The sequence below is a fragment of the Python bivittatus genome, unplaced genomic scaffold, assembly GCF_059951505.1.
Source record: "Python bivittatus isolate LINGU-HERP-01145 unplaced genomic scaffold, Pbiv_v1 ctg000670_np1212, whole genome shotgun sequence".
Lineage (NCBI taxonomy): Eukaryota > Metazoa > Chordata > Lepidosauria > Squamata > Pythonidae > Python > Python bivittatus.
The window spans coordinates 7,687,858-7,711,107 of record NW_028277094.1 but is presented as its reverse complement, the minus strand read 5'-3'; the positions used below and the strand labels follow the sequence as shown (position 1 = coordinate 7,711,107).

The 23,250-nt window shown below is 45.2% G+C and overlaps 2 protein-coding genes across 2 annotated transcripts; one reads left to right on the top strand and one right to left on the bottom strand.

Moving 5' to 3' along the window:
* The first annotated feature begins 95 nt into the window (after positions 1-95).
* On the top strand, positions 96-10,957 carry UBE2A (ubiquitin conjugating enzyme E2 A). Its single transcript, XM_088151844.1, has 7 exons — positions 96-243; positions 2,029-2,459; positions 2,702-2,782; positions 5,658-5,683; positions 6,628-6,717; positions 8,875-8,963; positions 9,652-10,957. Exons 2-7 carry the CDS (start codon positions 2,416-2,418, stop codon positions 9,778-9,780), a joined length of 459 nt encoding a protein of 152 aa, XP_088007970.1. The 5' UTR covers positions 96-243; positions 2,029-2,415; the 3' UTR covers positions 9,781-10,957.
* Positions 10,958-11,096: 139 nt separating this feature from the next.
* NKRF (NFKB repressing factor) lies at positions 11,097-21,893 on the bottom strand. Its single transcript, XM_088151842.1, has 3 exons — positions 21,292-21,893; positions 18,178-18,314; positions 11,097-15,956 (listed from the first exon to the last, which is right to left on the bottom strand). The coding sequence occupies exons 1-3, from the start codon at positions 21,579-21,581 to the stop codon at positions 13,984-13,986; spliced, it is 2,400 nt and encodes a 799-aa protein (XP_088007968.1). The 5' UTR covers positions 21,582-21,893; the 3' UTR covers positions 11,097-13,983.
* Positions 21,894-23,250: the final 1,357 nt, after the last annotated feature.

Sequence of the window (23,250 nt, the reverse complement as noted above, 5' to 3'; positions counted from 1 at the left end):
GGTCCTGGCGAGCGGAGCGCGGAGAAGTCGGCCGCGCCTTGCCGAGGCGCGGCTGCCTTGCGGGCGCAGAGCGGGGCCGGACGAGCGTGGGAACCGAGGCTGCGGGTCCCCCGAAGCGCCCCCGCGTGCACGAGACGGGCGCCTCCCGCGCCCCAAAAGCGCCCCGGCGACCTCGGCGGCGCGCCCCCCGCTCTTGTTAGCTAACCTTGTGACTCGCTTAAGGAGGGCGGCTTCTCCGCAAAGGTGTGCAGAGTAGAAGGGTCCTGGCTGGGAAGCATAGAAGTTGAAGTCCTGGGCATCTGCAAGGCTGGGGCGGAGGGAGGGGGGGCTGTGCTCAGCTCCGTGGGGTGGGCGCTGAGCTTCCGGGGTGCTCTGGGCACCCTGTTGCGCTTCAGAATGGAGGATGCTCCCGAGGAGGGGAGGGGAGGGGAGGGGAGGGGTGGGGGGGAAGCAAACGTGGACATCTCCTTTTGGGGATGAATCGCCTTGCAAGTTAAGAGGGCAAGGAATTTTGGCTCCCCGGTGTTGAATAAAACGACCCGTGGCTTTCCAAATGAAGGTATTGGATGGTAACTCGGGCAGACCGAGACCCATACTGTAAAGCAGTGTTTCTCAACCTTAGCAGTTTAAAGATGTGTGGACTTCAACTCCAGAATGCTGGCTGGGGGACTTCTGGAAGTTGAAGTCCATCTTAAAGTTGCTGCTGCCGTAAAGTCTTCCTTGAGACTACAGGAAAATTGGCTTGGTCCTTTGGATAGGTTTCCACTCCTTACTGGTGGCCAGGCTGAGCACTGAACATACTCTTAGCCGCTTGCACCACTAACACGGCCCAACACACAAATTCCATGTAAGCTCAAAACAGTAATTAAGGGCAGCAGTGTGTGTTGTCTTTTGGCCCAGCAATAGTCCCAGCTGTTTTAGACATGGGGGCGTGTGGTTTTTTATCACTGCAAACACCTCTCTTTCTGCTTACATACTTATCTTCTGTTTGCTTTGACTTAAGTAATGATGTAAGTTTGAGCGAGAAAGGTGGGTTTAGTCTTCCCAATGTGCTTAACTTACATCATTCATTCATGGGTGGGCACAATACATTGCACCAAAACCAAATAGGCTGAGTTCACACCACCTGCTAATCCACTAGAAAAACAGATTGGAGAAGGTTGTGTGTGAATACAGCCAACTAGATTTGTAACAGACCTGGCTGAGTGGGTGGTGACAACACAGCTGTTGAACTAAGCATTAAGGTGTTGCAATAATAATAACTTGCAGTACTAAAAGTTAAGAAGTGGGCAGGAAATAAGGGATTTAATAGACGCTGTCCTTCTCTGCTCAAGCAGCCTCTACATGAACGGGGAAGCACGGAAGACAGTAAAATATCATAAAAGAATTGAGGGCTTCAGAACTGTCCTCAAGAGACCAGTGATAACAGAAGATCCAGAACCAAATAAGTCCATACCTGCACTAAGGCTGGGTCCACACACCTTGCTAAACTACAGTTTGTCCTAACCATGATTGGCAGATTAACCCACCATTGGCTAGTTCACACATTCCATTACCTAAATCCAGTGTTTCTCAACCTTGGCAACTGTAAGATGTGTGGACCTCAACCCCCAGAATTCCCCAGCCAGCATGCATGCTGGCTGGGGAATTCTGGGAGTTGAGGTCCATGCACCTTAAAGTTGCTAAGGTTGAGAAACATTGCCTTAATCAACGGATGACAAACTGCATTGGTTGGGGCCAGGCCAAACCAAACTATTGCAGGATGGTGTGATGTGTGACTCCAGCTCAACTTCAACCATTACTTTCCATACTTGAAAACAAACCCTCACCCTCTTAGCCCAGGGGGACTTCTTTAGCTGTAACACCTCTGTGCTGACTTTTCAAACTAACGCCCCGCCCATAGGCGGGGCTGCCGATTCTGCCAACCAATGGAATGGAGGGGGAACTTAACAGAACAGGCAGACTTTGGAGACTTTTCTGTGTAAAATGGTTTCTCCCACCTTTCTCCCTCTTTTTTCCCCCCATTAGTCTCGCCCAGAACTCTTCGCTTCGCCGCCAGCCTTAATGGTATCGCCCTGCCTTTTGAAACGCCGCCTCTTTCTTCCTCCTCCAAGCGGCGCAGTGGTACGTCCCGGTGTGAGTCGGCTGCGTGTAGCACCGCCCCTCTCTATTTTCTCAACTCCCCCCTCGCAAGGGCAGTGGTGCGGTCCGGCATTGCCCAGCAGCCTCGGCCGCCGCTACCACCGCGTAGTTAAGGGCTGCGTCCGTCTCGCCTCCTTCCTCGTCTCCCCCCATTGTTGAGGCACAAGTGGAAGAGGCTGCCTCTGCTCGGAACCAGCTCCCGTCACCTCCCCGCTCTCTCTCGCTTCCTTCGCCCCGCTGGTGTATGAGTGATTTATAACCGCGAGCCCCGCCATGTCCACGCCGGCCCGGAGGCGCCTCATGCGGGACTTCAAGAGGTAAGCGGCCCGGGGGCGGTCGCCGGGCCGGGGGTCGGCCGCCGGCGAGCCGGAGGAAGAGGTGAGGCGATCCAACATGGCGGCGCCGCTGGTGGGAGCGCTACGCTACTGGCGCAGCGGCCTCGGAAAGATAGGGGCGAGTTACGCCGTTGGCGCAGGCGGGGCGAAATCCCGTCTTTCTCCCCGCCCGCCTTCCAGCGGGCGCCCCTTTTAACCCCTTCCTGCCCGCCTTCCCCAAACAGGCTGCAGGAGGATCCCCCGGCCGGAGTCAGCGGAGCCCCCTCGGAAAACAACATCATGGTGTGGAATGCGGTCATCTTTGGGTGAGTCGGCACAGGCTGCCCCCCGCCTGCCAGGAGGGCTGGAAGGCCCCCCCATTTTCTACGCCCCGATCCTCCCCATCCTGGTGCTCCAGGAGCAAGGAGCAGCGGGCATTCCCTGGAAGCCCCCGCCCACCCCCACCTTTAGTCTGATTTCCAGAAGGGTAAATAAGCTCTTGGACGAAGAAGAGTTTCCAGATCCCTTCCCCACCTTTGCTCAGACCCCACTTGGAGGGCTGGGTCCGGCTGGCCCCGGTTCAAACCAGGTCGCGGAGCCAAGTTCTGCAGTTCGAAGGGGCAGGTTTAGCCTTGCAGAAAGGCAGCCCTCCAACTTCCCCAGAGGATAATAGGCTGAAGAAGGCTGAGCCCTGTTCTCTCTTATCCCAGGGGACAGGACAAGCAGCCCTAGTTTTAATTTTCAGGAAGGCGGGTTTGAATTTATTTTTTTTTTAAACCTAAAAGACCCCACCTGCCTAAGAATAAGTGCAACTGATCTGCAGAAACTAGTTTCCTAAGAAAGGGATGGGTTCCCCTTTCAGAGAGAAGCCAGACAGCCACCTGGGAGGGTTGCTGCAGGACTCTATAACCAACTGTCTCTTCGATTCCCCTGTAACAGCAGGAGAAATTAAGTGGTCTTAGTCTGTTGTTCAACAGGCCTGGGGTTGGTGGGGGTTAAAAACGTTTGGAAGATACTAGATTCCTTTTCCCAGTTCTGTATTCTTCGGTTGATCCCCTTCACGGTGGGCTATCCCATATTGCTATCCTAGTCAGTGTGCCATTGGCTATTCTGTCTAGAATGAAGGGAATTGGAGTCCAGTGCTTCAGTTCAGTACCATCTTGGGGAAGGCTAAGAATATAAAGTGATTATGATCTGCTAAAGCATGGATAAGCAACCCAGTGCTCTTTTGTAGCCTCTTGCCATTAATTATTGTTGGCCAGAGCTGATAGACATGGAAATCTAGGACATTAAGAGGAACCCAGTTGCCTATCCCTGTTTTCAGATAATAAATCATGCTAATTTTATTTTCCTTATTGATTATCAAGCTTTTGAATTCTGTGCTTTCGTCAGTGGAAATATCATTCTCATGGCCCAGATTTGCTTCTCTGTGATAATAGTCTAGTCATTCCACTGGCTGGTGCTTTCCTGATGCATTGAATTATAATTTCCTTCATCCAGAATCAGCTTGGTTGATAGACATCAACTTCAGGTCCATAATGTATTGCTCACCTACAGGAGAGAGAGTTGCAAGGGCAGGAATAATTGTAGTTGATGATAACATAATAGGACACATCCATGTAGGACTGGCAGTTGCCCTGGTTTTGTCTGTATAAATAATAGCATATGCTAGTAAGATAGAATAGCAGGGTGTGTTCAAAACTGTCATTAGTGATGGCTGGAGTTGTTTTAATTAAAAGTAATAATTGTTATTGGTATTATTCTGACAACCAGTTCCTTAGTGACTTGAAAGAAAGTCAGGCTATTGGAATAAAGACTGGCTTGGAAGTTTTCCTACATTAGTAGATGCTTTGTAAAATAGGTTGAAAAAGCAAGCTGATAGCTATAGCATGTTCTCTTTGAGTGGCTTTGGAACTCTGATGGGAGTTCCTCCAAATTCTCCCATTTGATTGCTTATTTAAGCCAGGATGGTAGGCAGGGAAGAATGATTCCTATCTCAAATTTTCAGCATGTATTCCTTTTCTCCCTGGTCCCAGGAGCTTCTTTGCTTATTTTCATGGTGGGTATATATACCTGCTCTAAAATTTTCCAAGGAGGTGTTGCTTAGTATATCCCCACCTCCTGAAACAACGCAAGTGATCACAAGGAACCAAGCCAACTTGGTTGGTGGAACTTGTCAAGCTCTGCTGTTCATCAAGCTTCATGATTGTGACCCTTACCCTTACTGAAATTTCAAATTGAAATCTTAATCAATAAATGGTTTTAGTTCATCATTTTGCAATAATTGTTACTCTGGCAGGTGTGACCTGTTTTGATAGCATAAATTATAGCGTAGCTGACATTCCTTTTTCAAATTCTATTCTTTCTTCTTTTCTCCTGTTTGACCTCTAGATATGTTGGGATTCCAAGTCTTTGTCCATTGCAGTCGAAGATTTCTCAGACTGATTATTGCAATATGTCCAGAGAGTCCTAGCTGTTGAATAGGGAAATGCTATTTTAGAATGGTCAGTGCAGTTTGTGCTTTTCTGAGGAACCTGATGATGTAGCAAACTGTATTTGTGTATGTTCTTCCCTTGTTATCTTTGTGCCTGCCTTCTCTTCTACCAGCATTAAGGCAAGGCTTCTCAGGGCCTGGGTCACTGCACCATAGCTATGACATACCGTACTCTCAGTATTTGTACAAGTTGGCTCCAATCTTGCAAACACTCAGGATTCTCACAAGCATTATGTGGGCTTATTCAGAGGAGGGTGTTCAGGTCTCCCAATCCCATTGGTGGTTGGCGATTGCTCCAGCCAGGTGATAACCGTCCACTCTCTGTCACTTTTCATTACTAGTAGCAGCGTGCTGGCATGTAGAAGGGAAGATAGGTAAGCTGATTGCTGCCACTCAGCTCTGAACTTCTAAGAGGTAATGCCATGGAGGCCTCGTGCCTGAGGCTTCATCTCCAGCATCAAGATAGACTTTGAGTGGGGTGAGAGATAGTAGCAGTCTGAAGATGAGTGCTGGCCCCATACTGGTTGTGCACGTATAAATGATGAAGTGGCTTAGGTTTGACTCTTCTCCTGAAGCCTTTGAATCTAGCTCAGTCTGAATCCTGTTTTTAGGGATGGAGGAAATAACCACGTGTCATTTTTTTAAAAGCTGACTCATGTAACTGTAGTATCTTACGTGTGAGATGTTGACATGCTTTTCTTTTTCAGGCCAGAGGGAACCCCATTTGAGGATGGTAAGTCTTTATTAAAGCAATCTATAATAGACCATTAATGTGATATCACCCAGGTTAATCAGTCCTAGAATTCCACATCAGAATTCTCAGAATCAGGAGCATAAAAATGTGCCTGTGATTGCTAGATATTGAGATACCTGAAATAGAGCTCTCTCTCGGAGGCACTGCCATGGGTGACGCTGCTACTCTCAATCTGTCTGATTTATCCCAATGGGTGGTGAACTTTCTCCTTGCTCTTCTCTTTGATGCTGAGCTTCTAAGATTATTCTCCATTGAAATCTCTGATAAGTTTCCATTGTCCCTCTGAGTTGAACTTAAGGTCCTTAATTTCCTTGGCCTTGCCTTCTGTCCCTTCCCAAGATATTGCTGCTGAGGTTCCTTTAGATCCCTCCCTATCAGGGGAACGTCCAAAAGCCGCCTGCATCCTTTGTTGATTCTGCTATTGTTGCTGCTTACACTTACAATGGCATCTTAGAGCTTACATGGAAATATTAATGGGTTATTAATTTAATTTTACACCACTCTTTATACCTTTTTCTCAGATCCCTTGAAAACCACCTTTACTGCACAACCTTTAACCCAATCCTGTCTTGCTGTACTTAGGCCCATATACATATTTTAAAAAGCATGCTTGTTTGCCCTGTACCTGCTTTCTTTGCTGCCTTCTGTTGGTCCCTGAGTTGAATGATAAAGACGGTTGCTTGTTCTCTTCTGTTCCATAAAAATGTTGCTCCACAATTATACAATGCCTGCAAGTTTTACAACCTGTCTTTCTATCTGATCGGTCTCTCTCAGATCGTTCTTTGATTCTCTTCTTACAAGGGAATATGGGGAATCGTTTGGGTTTTTTGATTTGTGGACCAATGTTGGGGAAGAAAGGAGGCAGGGAAAATTTAAACCCATCTGTGAATAAGGTAATTAGAACCTGCCTTTCTCAATTATAGGAACTTTCAAGCTTACCATAGAATTCACGGAAGAATATCCAAACAAGCCACCTACTGTTAGATTTGTGTCTAAAATGTTTCATCCGAATGGTATGTACCTTTCTTTAAAAGGTAGCAGTTTGCATGAAAATGCAGGAGTAGTAGCTGTGGAAGAAATAGACCCGATGTTTACAGCTTGAGAGAAGCTAGCTTATAAAAACTAGCATTTCTGCAGTGAAGGAAAGTCTGTGAATCCTTTAGAAATATCTGTAATCCTGCAGTATGGTGACATGCAATGGTATCAGTTTTATCTAAGTCATATTAATAAATAGAGATTCTGGTTAAACAAGGAGCACGTAATTCAGTATAGTGTATTATTTCTTTATTGAGCACATTGAGTCAGCATTCACTGATTTGTTGGAAAATGTTGGTGAGGCCCTAAGATAGTCAGCTTTTGTAAGGGGTAAGTTGAATCATGTTCTTATCAGTGAGATAACAATCAGGTGTGAGTTTGAGGGCTCCTCCCATATTAGAAACACATACACATTTATTGCCCTCGTTGGAGCCTGACCTCTTCACAAAACAGGTTTGTGGAGGTGAATCTACGAAGATCAAAAGAACTCTGTGGACCTCAATGGTCAGTAGGGCTGGTAAGGGCTATGAAATCATTGCCCCAGATTTTGGCCTCTATTGGTTTATGGTCAGGCAGATAGTATACAAAATGCAACAGCATTGTTACTCTGCCCAACCAAAGTCATTCAGAGATACCCACATTCTGGAAGGTCACAAAGAAGCCCAATATAACAGCAAAGCATCTGCAGGTCATTCTTTGCGTCTTCTGATGTCAGCGTTCATCAGTTCACCAGAAGGAAAGCACTGAACAAGACAATGCACAGAAGGTGGGATATAAATCTAATAAGTAACCAAAAAACAACAACAACAGTATGTTTGGAGAACACAAAACAGCACATTGTAACACAAGAAGCTTGGCTTTTGGAGTATCATGATTTGGGCCAGGACTCAGATGGCTCATAATCAGTGGGGAACCATGGATTCTAGATTGTACCAGCCAGTTCCACAGAGAATGTTCATCAACTGAAGCCTTAATGAATGCGGCCCAGCAGTGATCCTAAACCTATAGATCCATCTACAGCAGAGTGACTGAAGCAGAGAGAGTTTTGCATTTGGGGAAAGTCAAGTTGAAACCCTGACCTTAACTCCCTTAAAATGTTGTGGCACAACCTGAAATAAGCAGTTCTTGCAGGACCTGAAAATAACAATGAGTTGAAGCAGTTATAGAAAGAGGTGTGGGCCAAAATATTTCAAGGCCAGTGTGCTGGGTTAATCAACAGGGAGGTAGAGGAAATGTTTGTTTGAAGTAACTGCTGCTAAAGGAGCTAATATCAGTTGCCAAATTTAAAGTTTTGCATACTTTTTCTAGCAGACTGAAAGGCATGATGGAATATGCTGTTTTCTGTGTTGTTTCAGTAGGACTTAGATGAAGTTTGGATCACATTATGAGTACTGGAGTTATACATTATAGTACTGTAAGATTATAAATAGCTTTACAGAATTCACAGATCTTCACTCACTGTTTTATATGAATCTTACTCTGTTTGGATGTCAGGCTCCCAGCAGAAATAATCAGTATGCTGTATTAGCTGCCCTGGTCTTGAATTTTAGAATTTTCTCAGGGCAAAGAGAACATTTATTTAAGTGGGGATTACTTGTAAATGAAGCTACAGGAACTCTGCTTTTAATAAAAGGATTGGCGAGGTGATTTCTAAACTCCCTTCCAGTTTTTGAATCTTTGAATAAAATCAGCTCCTCTTAATTGTATTAGCTTAGCTGTGGGTTTCTAAATGTTCGGTATACCACTGAAAAATTAAAAGAACCAGTAGAACCCTACAATAAAGAAATATGTGATTATTTACAAAGGGTAGCTTGATAGCTATATTTATGTGTTATTAGGTTTCCATAGATCTTGCACATAGATCCTTCCATAAAGGATATGCATTCCTTAATATTTGGTTGACATGTCATTGCTATGAATAAGTTCACCACAAATAGTTGTGAGGTCATAAAGTGGGAGAGTGACTGAAAGTAATGGCTCAACTAGGAGCCTGTTGTCAGAGTCATAGACTCCCAGGTATTTCTTGTAGGGTAACTTTAGATGGATATGCAGGTGTTTGTTGAGCCAGGCGTGATCACCTGATAGTATACAACTGCACTTCGAATTATAAAAACCCACAAATTTTCCTTTTATAGTCTATGCAGATGGTAGTATATGTCTGGATATTCTTCAGAATCGTTGGAGCCCTACCTACGATGTATCATCCATCTTAACATCCATACAGGTAATGTTAGTTCTTTGCTGGTACCCTTTGAAACTCGGTAGGCTCACCATGATTTTAGGAACTCTGTGGTCCGATTAATGGTTGCATCTACCAGCCTCACTTGGAATTCAAAGTAGTTAACTGAGATAAAAGATAAGATCATGTAGCTCCTGTTGTGCCAGTTTCTAAGCTGATATAATGAAAAATGATAGTCAAAACTCTTGTTCAAAAGAAGCTAAAGTTTGGTAGTTTTTGAATCAATAGGCCCATGGGCATATGAATACAGATCTGCTACAGGGTTCAGGAAGCATAGTGCATTGTTTTGGTCCTCTAAAAAGAAGCTGTCGAACCAAATCTTGTTTGAAATCAGTGGATGAGCCGGTAAAGGATAGCTTTGAATAGATTACAAATTCTTTAGCCTATGTTTGGTTGTTTCTTCCATATTCCTCTTGTGAACATAAAGGAATGCTTGGCTACAGTAGCAAATCTTTTGGTACCCAGAGAGCTTGGTCCTACGTTTGTGCTATCAAAACTCAGTTATGTTAAAGCGACGGCATAGGTGCAAGATAAAAAAGGGTGCCAAAACATCTCAGGGATACTCTTAATGGACTTCCAAATCTGCTATTTTGAATTTGCCAATGGCCGTGCACAGTATTGCGTGAAACAGTGAGGCCTCACCATCTTTTTTTTTCTTTTCCTTCTAAAACAGTCTTTACTGGATGAGCCTAACCCAAACAGCCCAGCAAACAGCCAGGCAGCTCAGCTATACCAAGAGAATAAGCGGGAATACGAAAAACGGGTTTCTGCAATAGTAGAACAGAGCTGGCGTGACTGTTGACCTTGGATGATGCAAATGAACACTCTGATGAGGAAAATATATGTATGAAGTGTCTGAGTCCTCCTCCTCCTCCTCCTTGCATCACTGCATTTACTTGGAAAGCAAAACTAGCTGTCGTGCTGTTGCCACCCACCCTCGCTGGAGCTCTTTCTCTTTGGACATCAGAAAAGCCACCCTTTGCCATTCCCCCTTGAGGTCAAATGTACTGTACTTGGGTTACTTGTAAAAGAATTACTGAGGCTGAATTCCACTTCCTGTGGGTCTACCATCGCCAGTCTTAGGGGCAGTATTGTGCATTTCTGTAGTGTACACTTAAGCTTTTAATTGTAATTGTGTTATACACAGTGATGCTTACGTGTAGCTTGATTCAAAAAAAAAAAAGATGTTTATATACAATATACATTTTTAACTATGACTTGAATGCTGATCTGTCCAAGGCTGGTCATTTAACTGCTGGTATCAACTTCACTGCATCTGTGAGTACTATATGGAAGAACCTACTTCCCCATGCTGTTTTTCCCTTTCCCCCAGGCCTTTTTTTCCAGCCATGTGGGTTTTGCAATACTGGTCCCATGTCAAGCTTGGGGTGGGGTGGGGTGAGGTGGGGGGAAGAGGGTTGATCTCTGCTTTCACAGGTCAGGTGCAAGGTGATTGATTGGTGTTGTGAGTGGACACAAACACAATACGTGCTTTCCGTAGCACTTTCGAGGGTATTGGAACAGCTTAGGTATGGCTGCAGTGGGTACAGAACAGGAGTTGGCAATTAATGGCTAAACAGTGTGTAAGGAAAAACTAAAACGCTTCAAGAACATTTTTTTTCCTTCTATGATTTTAATCTCTACCTCTTACTGGGGAAGGAAATGAGATTATTATGGCTTTGCTTTCTGTCCGGGAGGAAAAAAATAGGAAGTTTGCAAATGCTACTGCAGCATGTCTCTATTCTCTCTTCCCTCCTCCTGCCCGATTTACAGAATTGTTTCACACTTGCAAAAGCATTTTTTGTGAAGCTCAGTTTGTACTTTAAGCAGCAGTGTGGGAGGGGACCAGTCGGTGTGTTTGTCTGCTCTACCAGCGTCCTCTGTGTATACACTGAACTCTTGAGTGCAGCTTTGCACAAGTAACCCATGTAAGAACCTGTACATTTTTCAGTGACTTGTAAATAAACGTGTAACCTAAATGCTGATTGTTGAAAGAAGACAATGTGCATAGCTACACATCGACTAGAAATGAGTGGCCGAAAGTTGATCTTGTAAATCGAGGGACCGTTTAATGCGGATATCTTATTAGACAAGGAATTACCTTTTCTCTGCATCTTTGGTTGTAGGTGGACGTACTATACACTTCCAGGAATGCTTACTGCGAATTACATAAAACAGGAGTGCCTTACTTAATCTCTGGAGTGTAACACAAGCTATTGGCCGAAGTAAAGCAGGAGAAATAGTTAAAGCAGTGTTTCTCAACCTTGGCGACTTTTGGGGAATTTCTCAACCTTGGCTGGCTGGGGAATTCTGGGAGTTGAAGTCCACACATCTTAAAAGTCGCCAAGGTTGAGAAACACTGAGTTAAAGGGTCTCTCTTAAGCACTTGGGAAATGTTTCTTTTCTACGGTTCTTTGCCCGTTTCTGCCCCAGATAAAAAGACTAGTTGTATCTCTGCCTTTCATAGCAAGTTGGAACCTGCCTTAAAAGCCTGTTTTGTTTCTTGGGTTTTTTTAGGGAGATTGAGAGACTTTACTACCTCCACAATGCCTTGTATTTTCCAGCTACCGGTCTAAACATTGCAGAGGCTTATAGTTACAAAGGAATGGACGGACATGCACGTCAGTGGCAAGTGCAAGAGTTTGGGCAGGTGAAATAATATATAGGTAAGACGAATTAGTTTAACCCAACGTTTGCTGCAACTGGATGGACTCCTAGAAGTTTGAACAACAGCCCTGGAAGTTCTGGTTGAATTTTGATTTTTGTAGACTGGAACAGCAAGTCTACAGGTCTGGCATATGCCCAGATCTGGGAAGGCTAACAATGCCAAAGCAACCTGTACAGATTTTTGTCTCCTTGTGTCATGGTGTCTCCTTGTGTCATCATCCAACTCAAGATTTCCCATATCAGGGCTCAGGAGGCCACGACCAACTCGTATGGGGGTGGTCACATTGTTTGAAGACCTCTTGGGCACGGAGCACCAGGTATGCTGTGCCAGAAAAATAACTAGTGATATGTAAATTGAAGCTTAATTATGAAAACGAAATGGTATACTTACATCTTGCCCAATCTTATCTCCAGGGAAATAGTTAAATCAAAGGAAAGCCAAGCCTTGCCTAAGGAAGTGTCCCCTTTGCGCTTCTTGTAGCTATTTCGTTTCTCTATAGGAGGGGCAGAGGGGCCTTTTCCTAGATAGTCCTGATATTACATTCTCATGGTTAGTGACAAGCTTATCGATTGGCCTACATAAATTTCTCTATAAGGTGAGAGGCTCTGTTAAAGAGCAAGCCTGTTACAACTGGAGGCCAAGAGAGATTGAGCAATATAGTGCAAGTCTTTGTATGAAAAAAAAATCCACAATAGGGCTGTGGAGCTCTTTGGAGTTGACAGCCAGGCCGTAGCTCCTGTTTGCAACTCTTTAAAGCAGCATTGTCTTGTCTTGGGAAGCAGGGGTGTCTCTGTGTGCCCTAAAGCACTGCAAAGCCCCAATCCATTTTTAAAAAAATATATTCCCACTTTCCCTCATGATAAAAAGAGTTTTTTTTTTTAAACTCAAAACTGTTTCTCCCCTTCAGAATACAGATCAATGCAGAATTATTTATTCACTAAAAATTCTTCAGTTGGTCCTATCGTTTCCAGGCTAACAAGGCTATACACAATGGGATAAAAGTAAAACAATGGAAAGAGGATGGGGTGAAATGGGAAAACAAGTCTCGATGTTCTCCAAAGGTTCCTGTAGTTGGAAGAAAAAGCCTATAAAGAGAAAGGATCAGAAATATGTACTGCACGCAAATCACAACGTTACTTCAGCGAGAGAATCTTTTACTTGCTGATCTCTCTGTGAAATATACAAGCACATTTACACAAAGGAAACAGTAAGAATACGTAGAAGCTTCATGGAGAAATAAATGAAACTCCATCCTGTCCATTCCCATTAAAAAAAAAAAAAAAAAAGCTTGACAGGGTACAAGAAATGCCCCCCTCCTCCTCCTCCAAAGTTAAATCTTACTGTTGATGGAAATGCAATAATGTATTGTCTTATTCTGAAATGTAGAAGCCCCCATCTCATATTACAGATGGCGGCTTTGTTGGGAATTGCACAAATTAGGCAAGGCTGCCTCTGCTAACTTGTGTTAATCCTGATGCGACAGAGGGAGAGAGACTCCTTTATCCATGTACCCCTACAACATGGCATTCACAAGCTATGTCCCCTGAGCTTCCATTGTTTAGTTTTAAGCGGGAGAGCTAGAATCCTGTGACAGAGGCTCAGCCCTTGATTTTGGCCAGTTGCAATTTTTCCCCCTCTGAAATCAATGAAACCAAGACTAGTTTTAAACTCTTAATTGTAAAAAAGCACACACTGTCCAAAAGAAAGATTTTTAGGATTTGCTATTTTAGGATTTGCTATTTCTGCATCCCGCTCTGGTTTCATGGTTGGCATGGTTCAAGTAAACCAAATGGTCAAATACTGTAGTGATATCACATTTGAATATGCTGAAAATAGTTTTGTCCCTCTATGCCCACAACATTTTAAATATAAAACATGCCCTTCCATGCATGCCCAGCAATAAAAATCTATTTATTATTAAGACCGACTTTACATATACTTTTCTTTACACTGCCATCTTCCTTTTTTCTCCCTTTTGTTTTAAAAAGGCAAAAATAAAAAGATAATCCTTTTAAAAATGGTGTGAGGGTCCCTCTCCTCTCCTGCTGAGCAGATGTTCCTGCTATTACCAAACTCTTAAAATGTGAAGGGAAAAAAGCCATTTCTGAGAGACTCCTAAAACAGGTAACGGTACAAATGTTATCCAGATTGCACGACATGTATTTAGACAGAACCCTGGAGATGGCTGCAACATTTTCTAGTAAAGTTTAAGAAATTAAAATGAGCAGGGAAAACATATTTGAATCAATTTTTCCACAACAATATACAGCCTTTGTTCTGTTTAATGGAAGCCTGGTTCCTGTCCAGACTCCTTGGGAGAAACATAGGGTTTTCACCCTATTTCTCCTGTGGCATTATGAGTTCGTAATGGCCAACTTGGCCATCTTGCTTCAGCTGGTCTAGCAAGTCCTCTTTACGCCTCTTCCGGCTTACCACCAGGTACCTATCACGGCCCTGGCCGTGGGATTTGCTTTTAAGCCCGTATCTTTGGGCTATTTGATGAATCTGCTTTCGCTCATCATTGGTGAGTTCTGTGGAAAAAGTCAGATCAATCTTCCTGTCCGAGAAAGCATAATTTTGGATGATCTGCTCAATATCTTTTTTGGTGATCTGTGACCCTCTTTCGACATCAAGTCCCAGCCCTTCCCTTTTGAACTGCTCCTTCACCGCAATGGGCTCCCGGATCCCTTCCCCACTTTTGCCCAAGCCACCACCTGTCCAGCCCATTTTCCTTAAAATCTGATTCCCAATGTTGTCTTCCTTGATCTGCTGCTTCAATGCTTCTTCAGCCGAGCGCCCGCAAATCTCGTTCCTGGAAATAACGTCTTCAATGGTGCCCTTTTTCAAATTGTTGACAACCGTTGGCTGGGTCTTCTTGAGGACTTTCACTGCCTCCTCGGCTGCCACGTGCTTGACCGTTTTCTTAACGCCGATCGCTTCAGCGATTAATTCATTCTCAAGCATTACTTTACACTTCCATCGCATTCCGGTCATCCTTTCAAAGACATATTCCACGGTCATCTTATTGAACTGAGCTGTGTCATTCAGAGTACAGACAGGATTCATGGAGTTTTCATACACCACAAGGTCCTTCAGATTCTTCTTCTTAGCAGGGTTGCGGGCAGCCCCACCCACTTTCTGAACCTGGACAGCTTTGGCAGCACCCACGTTGGACTGAGTCTTCTGCAAGATTTTTACTGCTTCATCCGCCGCAGCATGTTTGCTGGTTTTCTTGGTGCCGTAGCCTTCAGCCAAGAAGTGCCCCTGCAAATAGACACTGCAACGCCACAGACGGTTGGGCATCAGCTGGTATTTGTATTCAACAGTCATTTTGTTAAAAGAGGCAGAATTGTTCAAAATGCCAATTGCATCACTGGCATTTTCAGTGAGGACAAAGTTAGTCCAGTGCTTCGCTGAACTGGGTCCTTGTTGCGGATCAGAACTTGGCTGCCCTGACACACCATCCTTCACGGGGGGGTTCAAGTCATCCAGTGGTTTGAGTGCTGGTGGGAATTCAGGAGGAGATGCCCCACTCTCACACAAAACCAAATCCTCCCGCGTGGTGTTCTTGAACTTTCGCTGAACTACTTTGACTTCAACGGGCTTTTGTAGCAGCATCACCGCCAGCTCAGTCGCTCGGTCCCTGGAACCATTTTTGCTGCCCGCGTAGCCCGTGGTCAGATACACATTCTGACACCTCACCTCACAGGCAAAACCTTCTTTAAGCAGCTTCTTCTTCTTGGGAAGATCAGCAGGGGAAATTTCCTTCAGGGGAGAATAAATATACTCGGGGTTTGTCTTGCAAGCCTGAATAGACCGCGTCAAAAGATACGTGTAGTTAATTTTGTCCGACCCACCGCTACAATCGGGGTTAGCAAGATTGTTGCGGACAGCCGTCATGAGCTTGTTAATGAAACACTGCTTGGCTGTTACAACCGATTTGGGGAAGGTTTCGGAAGAGGCTTGGAGGAGAGGAGATCCCGCAGAAGCCACCGTACCCCCAGTGGTAGAAGTCTCTTTACTTTTTGGAACCGCCTTAGCTTCAGGCTGTTTGACCTGGCTACTTCCATAGCCTAAGCCTACTGAACTTGAAAACTGGGGGTCCCCATCTTGGGTGCTGAAGCTGCTAAAAACCCGATCAGCATAGGTTTGGATTTGCTGGGTGGTGATGTTCTCACAGGCATCTTGCACTTGGTTTTCAGAAGACTGCTCTTTTCTTTGCTGTTGGGTGTTGCTGGTGACAAAGTGGATTGGCTCAAAGCGAGGCCTGACCCGGAATTTGGGAACTTGCTTCCTTGGAGCTTCGCAGCCTATGGAAGAGAAGTTTACAGTGTTGAAAGAGAAAGCTGTTTGTTTTTTCAACAAGGGTGAAAAATTGATTAGCTATTCAACCTCAAGATTCAGAACCATGTTCTGTGGGGAGAACATGGGGAGTCAAACTGAAAAGGAGATATTCAGGACTTCAGGTTCCATGCTTTTATGGTGAACTTACAATTATACCCAACTCTGTCTTATATAGAGAGCATCCGGAACCTAATTATGCTTGTTACAGTTCTGACCTTAAATTTCTCCATTTGTGTCTCCATTCTCTTTATGCTACAATTCATATCAAATGCCTCTCCCCACGATGAAATAGCCATCTGGAAGAGGAAGCCTTGCTTTTTGAGAAACTGCAAAGTTTGACCAACCTCTCAATGCCAATTCCTTGCTCAAAATGCAGATTGGATTAATATCTTGCTCAGAAACCTGACGGTAACAAGCGACTGCAATTGGGTAGAATTATTTTTTTTTAATGCTAGCATTCTCAAAAACAATACCATTCAATTTGGTGAGAGCAAGCAACGTGATGCAATTTGATGGAGATGCAGTGGCTTCAGTTCCCAGGATTCGTCCCAGCCACCGTGGCCACTGCTAAGAATTCTGGGAATTAAAGTCCATATGGCTGGAGGGCAACCAGGTTGTTGGAGGTTGTGCTAAATGACGCATTCTACTTAAATATGGTGTTGTCTGTTGCATTTGCCCAAGTGCTTGCCCACGCCATTGGTGTACACAACCATCCTTGGCTAGTATAAGCACCTGCAATGTTTAAAAGGCTGTTTTAAGAAGCAGCTGCAATGTTTATGGATAAGAAGGTGGGAGAAAAGGAGGCATTTCAGGGGACAGCAAATGCTTTCTATGTTCTAAGAATGTTTCAGAGAGTTGGCCTGCAGATGGAAGCAAGGTTCCCTCCATTGCTTTCACAATGGCTGTGGTAGGCTTTGTTGCTCAGTGGCTTCTGACTCTTCATGACCTGATGGACACCATTTCACCAGGACTGTCTGTAAGTAACTCTTGGAATTCTTGTAACTTTCTGTTTGTGTTAACCACGATGGTATCTAGCACCCTTGTCTTTGGCCAGCTCCCTTTTCTGTTGCTGTCAGTACATACCTTTGATCTCATTGCGATGTTTCTGAACTTTAACACTGTCTCAATCTGTCTGCCTTTCTCTCAAGTAGTAGAGGTCTCTCTATATCATGGGTGTGGTATAAAATTCACCCCCCATAGTAAATGTTTAAGCCTTGGAAGATAGTCCACTTCTACTTCAATTTCTCCACCTATTTCCACTGGACTGGCGCTGGTTGCTGATATAAACTCAGATTTCAAATACTGAGAAGCAGATCACCATTTCACCTTCGTCAAGGGATTCCTTATATCATTCTTGCTACCAGCCATCAAAATGATATCTTAGCATATCTGATGTTTCTCAGACCAGTTAATTCCAAATTCTATTTCTTCTCATGATAAATTCTGCACATAAATTAAATAAACTGGGGACCTTCCTTTCTCAATATCAAAACTATTTAGTTGCTCCCTATTCTGTTCAGTAGTCTGAGCATTCTTTAGCACTATCCTTTTTCGGTACTGGAATATAAGTTGGCTTTTATTCTGTAAGTATTACTGATTTGGGGACTTTTTTTTTACAGTTCTTTCTTACAGTCACATCAACTCTTTATATCTTTTTTCTACAGTAGATCTTTGGCTTCTTCATCTTTCATGATGCCTGCTTTTACGTAGGAGTTTCCTTTAGTTTCTATACTTTTATTAAATAAATCTCTTGCTCTCCCCTCAACTTCTATTGCACTGTTTCTTCTCGCTCCTTTCTGGATGTGTCTCATCAGTAGGCTACAGGTTGGGCCAAGAATAGATCTGTATATACCTATGCTCATTTGCAATAAACGCCATGGATTTCTGATTCCAAGCTTGAAGTAATTAAGAGTGAAGTTTTGTTTTCTACTGTGGCCTCCATTCAGTTTTAGTCGCTCAGAAATAAACCACCTAGCTAAGCCAGGCTAACCTGGTACCCTCCAGAGATGCTGGGATGGTGATTCCCATCACAGTACTCACTGGGGATTCTGGGACATACTGCTGTAACCATCACAAGCTGAATTACCTTTGCAGCTGTGCCACCATGACCCCTAAGTTGCTTCCAAGAAATCTGGGAGGGAGGCAGGCTGGAGGTAGCTACGTTAAAAGGGAAAGGAAGATACTCACTATGGGGAGAGTCATCGAGTGGGGATCGCGGTCTTTTGGCTGCCTTAGTGCCCGGCACCAACTCGAAGGATGGCATCTCACCAACATCAATCCCTTCTGCCATCTGGAGGACTTTTTCCATAACGTGGGATCCATATCTGTAGTTAAGCAAAGGAAGTGTCAGCTCACAGCTCATTTAATGAAAGCCTTTTGATTGCATTTATCCTCTCTCTGGCTCCAGAGGGCCATATAGGTAAGTCTTCCATTAGAGCACAAAATGTGTGTCTTGCATACCTTCTCCCAAAGCAAAGGAGCACCACTTTTCCAGACCAAGGCTGGCATGTTGTATTAAGAACTCTAACCTCCAAACCATCTTAAGAGATGTAGTGGAGAAAAACATAAGCCTTGAAAATTTGGGTTGCAATTCCAAGTCCAGCCATATGACATTTGGCAGGTGAGTTTCAACGAGACATACTTTATCATCCGAGGATCTTACTAAAGATACCAAACTTAGCCTCGCGTCAGCTTTCTGGGATCCTTGGATAGGCTATTAATATAGATAATGAAAGTTCTGAAACCTTTACATAGGGTTGGTGCTTAACACTGCAACTAATGACTTCAAGCCCACCATCAATCAAGTTTAATTTATTGGCTGGGCTCCTACAATGCTGTGTCGTGGCTTATTTTAACCACGATATGTTTTTGGAATAAGACATATAATACTAAGCTATTAACCTTGTCTGCAAACTGTGAGGCTAGGTTTACACAGTGTGCTAAGCCAAAATTCAACAAACCGCAAGGCTTAGCATGCTGTATGAATCCAAGTTCTTTTTTCATAGCAGCATTCCACTTTTACACCAAAGAATTACTCTCTATTTCCATATGATCTAAGAAAGCTTTTTTAGAATAATTCCAATTCTAAGTGGCTTATGAACAAAAAGAATGCTGCGATATATACCGTATATATAGTCCCTTTCCTTCTAATCTTTCAGAACGATTTACCCTGAACATCTTTGCAAGTTGAAAAGCAAATTCTTAGGAGAGACACCATTGGAATAAACTTTTTTTTTTTTTTTTTTTGGAAAAAAGCCTTGTAGAAAGTGAAATGTGGTTTCAGGATGCTAAGCAGAAAAAGGAGTATATTTAAAATACAGTTAAAGGAAACGACCAACTCTGTACTGAGATGGCAAAGACACAGATCCACACCATTCTGTTCCACCATCAAATGACAGTTGAAAATTAAAGCTATCAATTGATGGAATGAATCAGTTGGTTAAAGACAGACACTGACTGATTAGATGTAAAGTTACCCTCTCTTAGAGCAGCGATAGAGATGCTGCCTACAGGTAGAATTACACAGGCTGTGAAGTGCTTCTGATCAGGAGCCAAAAAGGTGGTCTGGCTGACATGGGGACTTTCAAGTAACATCTCTCTGCAACTTCTTAAAGCAACTGAATCTTTTCTGGGGATTGCACAGCTATGTAAGTTTGGTTTAAGAAGTTGCCAAGTTAGTTTTCTCTCATTAGAGTCTTTCCCCTTACTTGGGCTACTCTGGCACTCATGTCCAGTCCCCTCTGGTTCATATGGTTACAATAATACTGTCAACAATATAATTGTAATTTTTAAAATATCCTTAATTTTTTTCATAACTAATGAATTTAATAACAGCATATTCACGTCTTCAGGATAGCAGAGACATTTATTTGTGTCTTGGTAGAACCTGGTTTCTTAGATAGGTAAAAAAGAATGAAAATTACTGAATTAGTGCTGTCTTTGTATATACCACCCTTGACTGTTCAATGATTGTAAATAAACTTTGTGATGAGTATTTCAGAAGGCTGGAGATCCACTCACTCTTTAGAGTTTGGATTTCTATTGAAGAATATTCTGACCAGCAAATTCTACTATGAAGTAATTCAAGTGGTAAATAAACAGTCAGTCTTGGATTAAAATGTTCAAAGCAAAATTTAGCTTTAAAGGGTCTTTAAAAAAGGGGGGGGGAAATAAGGTGCCTACAAATTTAACTACAGCCCTGATCTAATTTGCCAAAAAATGTGAATTCTGGTGGTCTGAAATTAAAAACAGAAGGGGCTGTTTGGGTGTTTGTTTGAAAGGGTGGTACCGGCATTTTTTGAGCATATACTGTGTGTTCCATGACTTCAAAAATTTGGGAAATGCTGCTCTAGATTTTGCTACAGCTTCTAGCATCTCTAGAAAGCACAGCCAATAATGGAAAGGATGCTGGGAGGTGATATTTATCAATCAGTGGAGGACGGCAACTTGTCTATCCCAAGAAAGCCCTTTTTTTAAAAAATCCGATCAGCCCGAGCCTTCAGGCTAGCATAATATTTACGTTAACCTGACAAGAAATACAAGGATCTGATTTCCCCCAACAAGCTAAAGCCACAACGCAGTTCTCTCTTGGCTTAGCATCTGGTGTGAATTCAACCCACTGTGGTTTATTCATACACCGGGGTTTAGCAAGCCATGGCTCCACGCAACGTATAAACCCAACCGCCGCAGGCTAACGATGGCCAACGAAGCGAAATCAGAGTCCAAGAGGCTGGGTCTGAAATACTTCGGGGGCTTGAGAGAGATGCCCAGATTTCCCACAGTCCGCCTTCCGGCACAGCTGTTCAGCAGCCGTCGGGGATGCCCAAAGGAAGCGGATGCGAAGGCGACCGCGGGAGAGAGCCGCTGCAACGCCGCCTCCCCTGTTTCCGGACCGAGAGGAGACGGGGAAGAGGACCCGCTCTGCAGCCCCGGCGCCGGGAGATTCTCTCCCCTCCTCCTCGGCCGTCGGGCAGAAAGCAGAAGCCCTTCCTCAGAAGGGCGCTCGGGGGACTCTCCCGGCCTAGCCTCCTGCTTCCCCGTCAGCCGCTTTTTCCAGGCAGAGGATTCCCTGCCGAGCGCAAACCTTATTCTCGGATGTCACTAAACCGGCCCTGGCCGGCGGGGGCGGAGAGCGCACCGCGGGGGACCCTTTTAGGCAATCCCGGCCCGCAGGATGGGAAGGGCGCGGGCGCAAGCAGGAGACACGGGCGAACGGGACCGGGCTAGAGGCGCGCGCGCAAGCCAGCCTCGTTCTCACGTGCGGAGGGCGGCGGCGGCGGCGGCGGCGGCGGCCCTGCTCACCTGCAGCCCATGAAGACGTGGTTGCTCCAGACGTGGGAGAGCGCCAGCAGCTGCTGGAAGGCGTCTGCGCCCGGGTAGCCCGGCAGGTTGCGGAGCAGGAACTGCCGGCGGAGCGCCCAGTGCCGGTCGCTCTCCTGCGCCTCGCGCCACGGCTCCAGGGCCGGCTTCTTCGCCGCGGCGGCATCCGGAGGCGGGGGCGGCGGGGGCGGCTGCTGCTGCTCCGGCTGGGAGGCCGGCGGCTGCGGGGAGAGGAAATCCCCGCCGGGCAGCGTCCACCCTCCGCCGGCCATGGGCCTTGGAGGAGGAGAGGGCGGCCGGCCGGACCCGGCGGGCCCAGCGAGCCGAGGGGGGACCACGAGGAGGGGCTCCTCAGCCGACGGGTCCTGGCCTGGGAAGAGGAGGAGGAGCGGCAGCGGATGAGGAGCGCGACCCGACACGGGTCCCGCCGCCCGTTCACACGTGCAGGAGGCCGCGCTTCTTCCCCGCCTCCCCGCTTTGCCGCGCGCGCGAGACTCGGCTACAATGTAACCTTTTCTCGCTCGTTCCGCCGTTCCTTGTTACACGCGGCTCACGTGGGTGGATGGAACCTCCAAGGCGCGCGAGAGCTTCCGAGAGGCGGCACGAGCGCCTTTCCCCTTCGCGCCGGACAGCGCCACCCAGCGCCCCGGAGGAGCCCAACGCTCCCGAAGGCGCCCGGACGCTTTTTCGTTCTCTGCCGGGGGAATTAAGGGGTGGGTGGTGGGGCAGCAGGCTGAGGCTCCGCGGGGTGCGCTCCCAGGCTGAGCCACAAACCATGGTGTGCAAAGTGCAGCAGCTGGGCGCGCCACCCACCTCGAAACAGACATCCTGCAACTTAGGAAGCTGTGTGAAAGCTGCGCCTTTAACATTCACAAAACCTGAAACTTACATCACTTAAAATTTAACAAGCCCCACACTGGCTGTTTTTCATGGCCCTCCGTGAAGTTACTTTAAAAGAAATACTTCCAGGCATGTTGAATCTTTAGGTTCTGAGTATACGTCATGGATCTTTTGGGGACTAATTTTTTGCATTTGTTAAAATTAATTCTAGGGTTCTACAGTATTTCAGCTGTTTTGTTCTATGGAGTATATCCCTTAAGGCTGCGTTGTTCAACTGCACTCATTTTGCTTTGGCGACAGTTCCTTGAGCTGGGTCAGGCTGAGAGAATCCTCGGGCAAGGCTGAGCTCTTCCAAATGTGATAAGACTACAAACCCCATCCTCCTCCTCATTATCATCGTCCCCAGCAAATATACCCAATGCATCCGGATGGTATGAATTCGGGGGAAACAAGCCGGTAGTTTGAAAGAGACCTGAAGCTGGACAGCTGCAAGAAATCACCATCAGTGTTGGGAAACCAGAAACACTCCTGGAGTTCTTTCTATACATGTTGAGGCTATAGTCTTTCTACCGATCCCAGGCAATGTTGAATTCAAGGGACTGCTGGCTCTGTTAGCTTCCAATTCAGGCTAAGCTGTGGTTTGTTGAACAAGCCACACATGCAGAATTTACATAAGCCTTCATCTATGGCTTACACCATGTCACGATGAACACTTGTCACAATGAAATGCACTAAACCCAAGCCAGACCTAATTATGGCTTAATATGTGTGAATTTAAATACAGAAGTACATCCTGGGGGCTGTTCTTTGTTGTCACTAAGAGGCAAGTGACTTAAGTCATTATATTTTTCTTAAATGCAGGGAGACTGGCACCTCCAGAAGACAGAATCCTCTTCTGGTCTTATTGGCATATAAACCATGACTGCATGGGAATTTCACTGGGACCCCAGTGGAAACCTCTCTACGCTGAATAAAACTCTAGCAACTTTACTTAGGTGATGATCATTGTGCATGGCTGTTCTCGTGAATGACTTTCTCATAATTCTTCATTTAGAGTCAAATCTGAAGGTCTGGAACAAGTACCAAAAGCTTTTGTTTCAC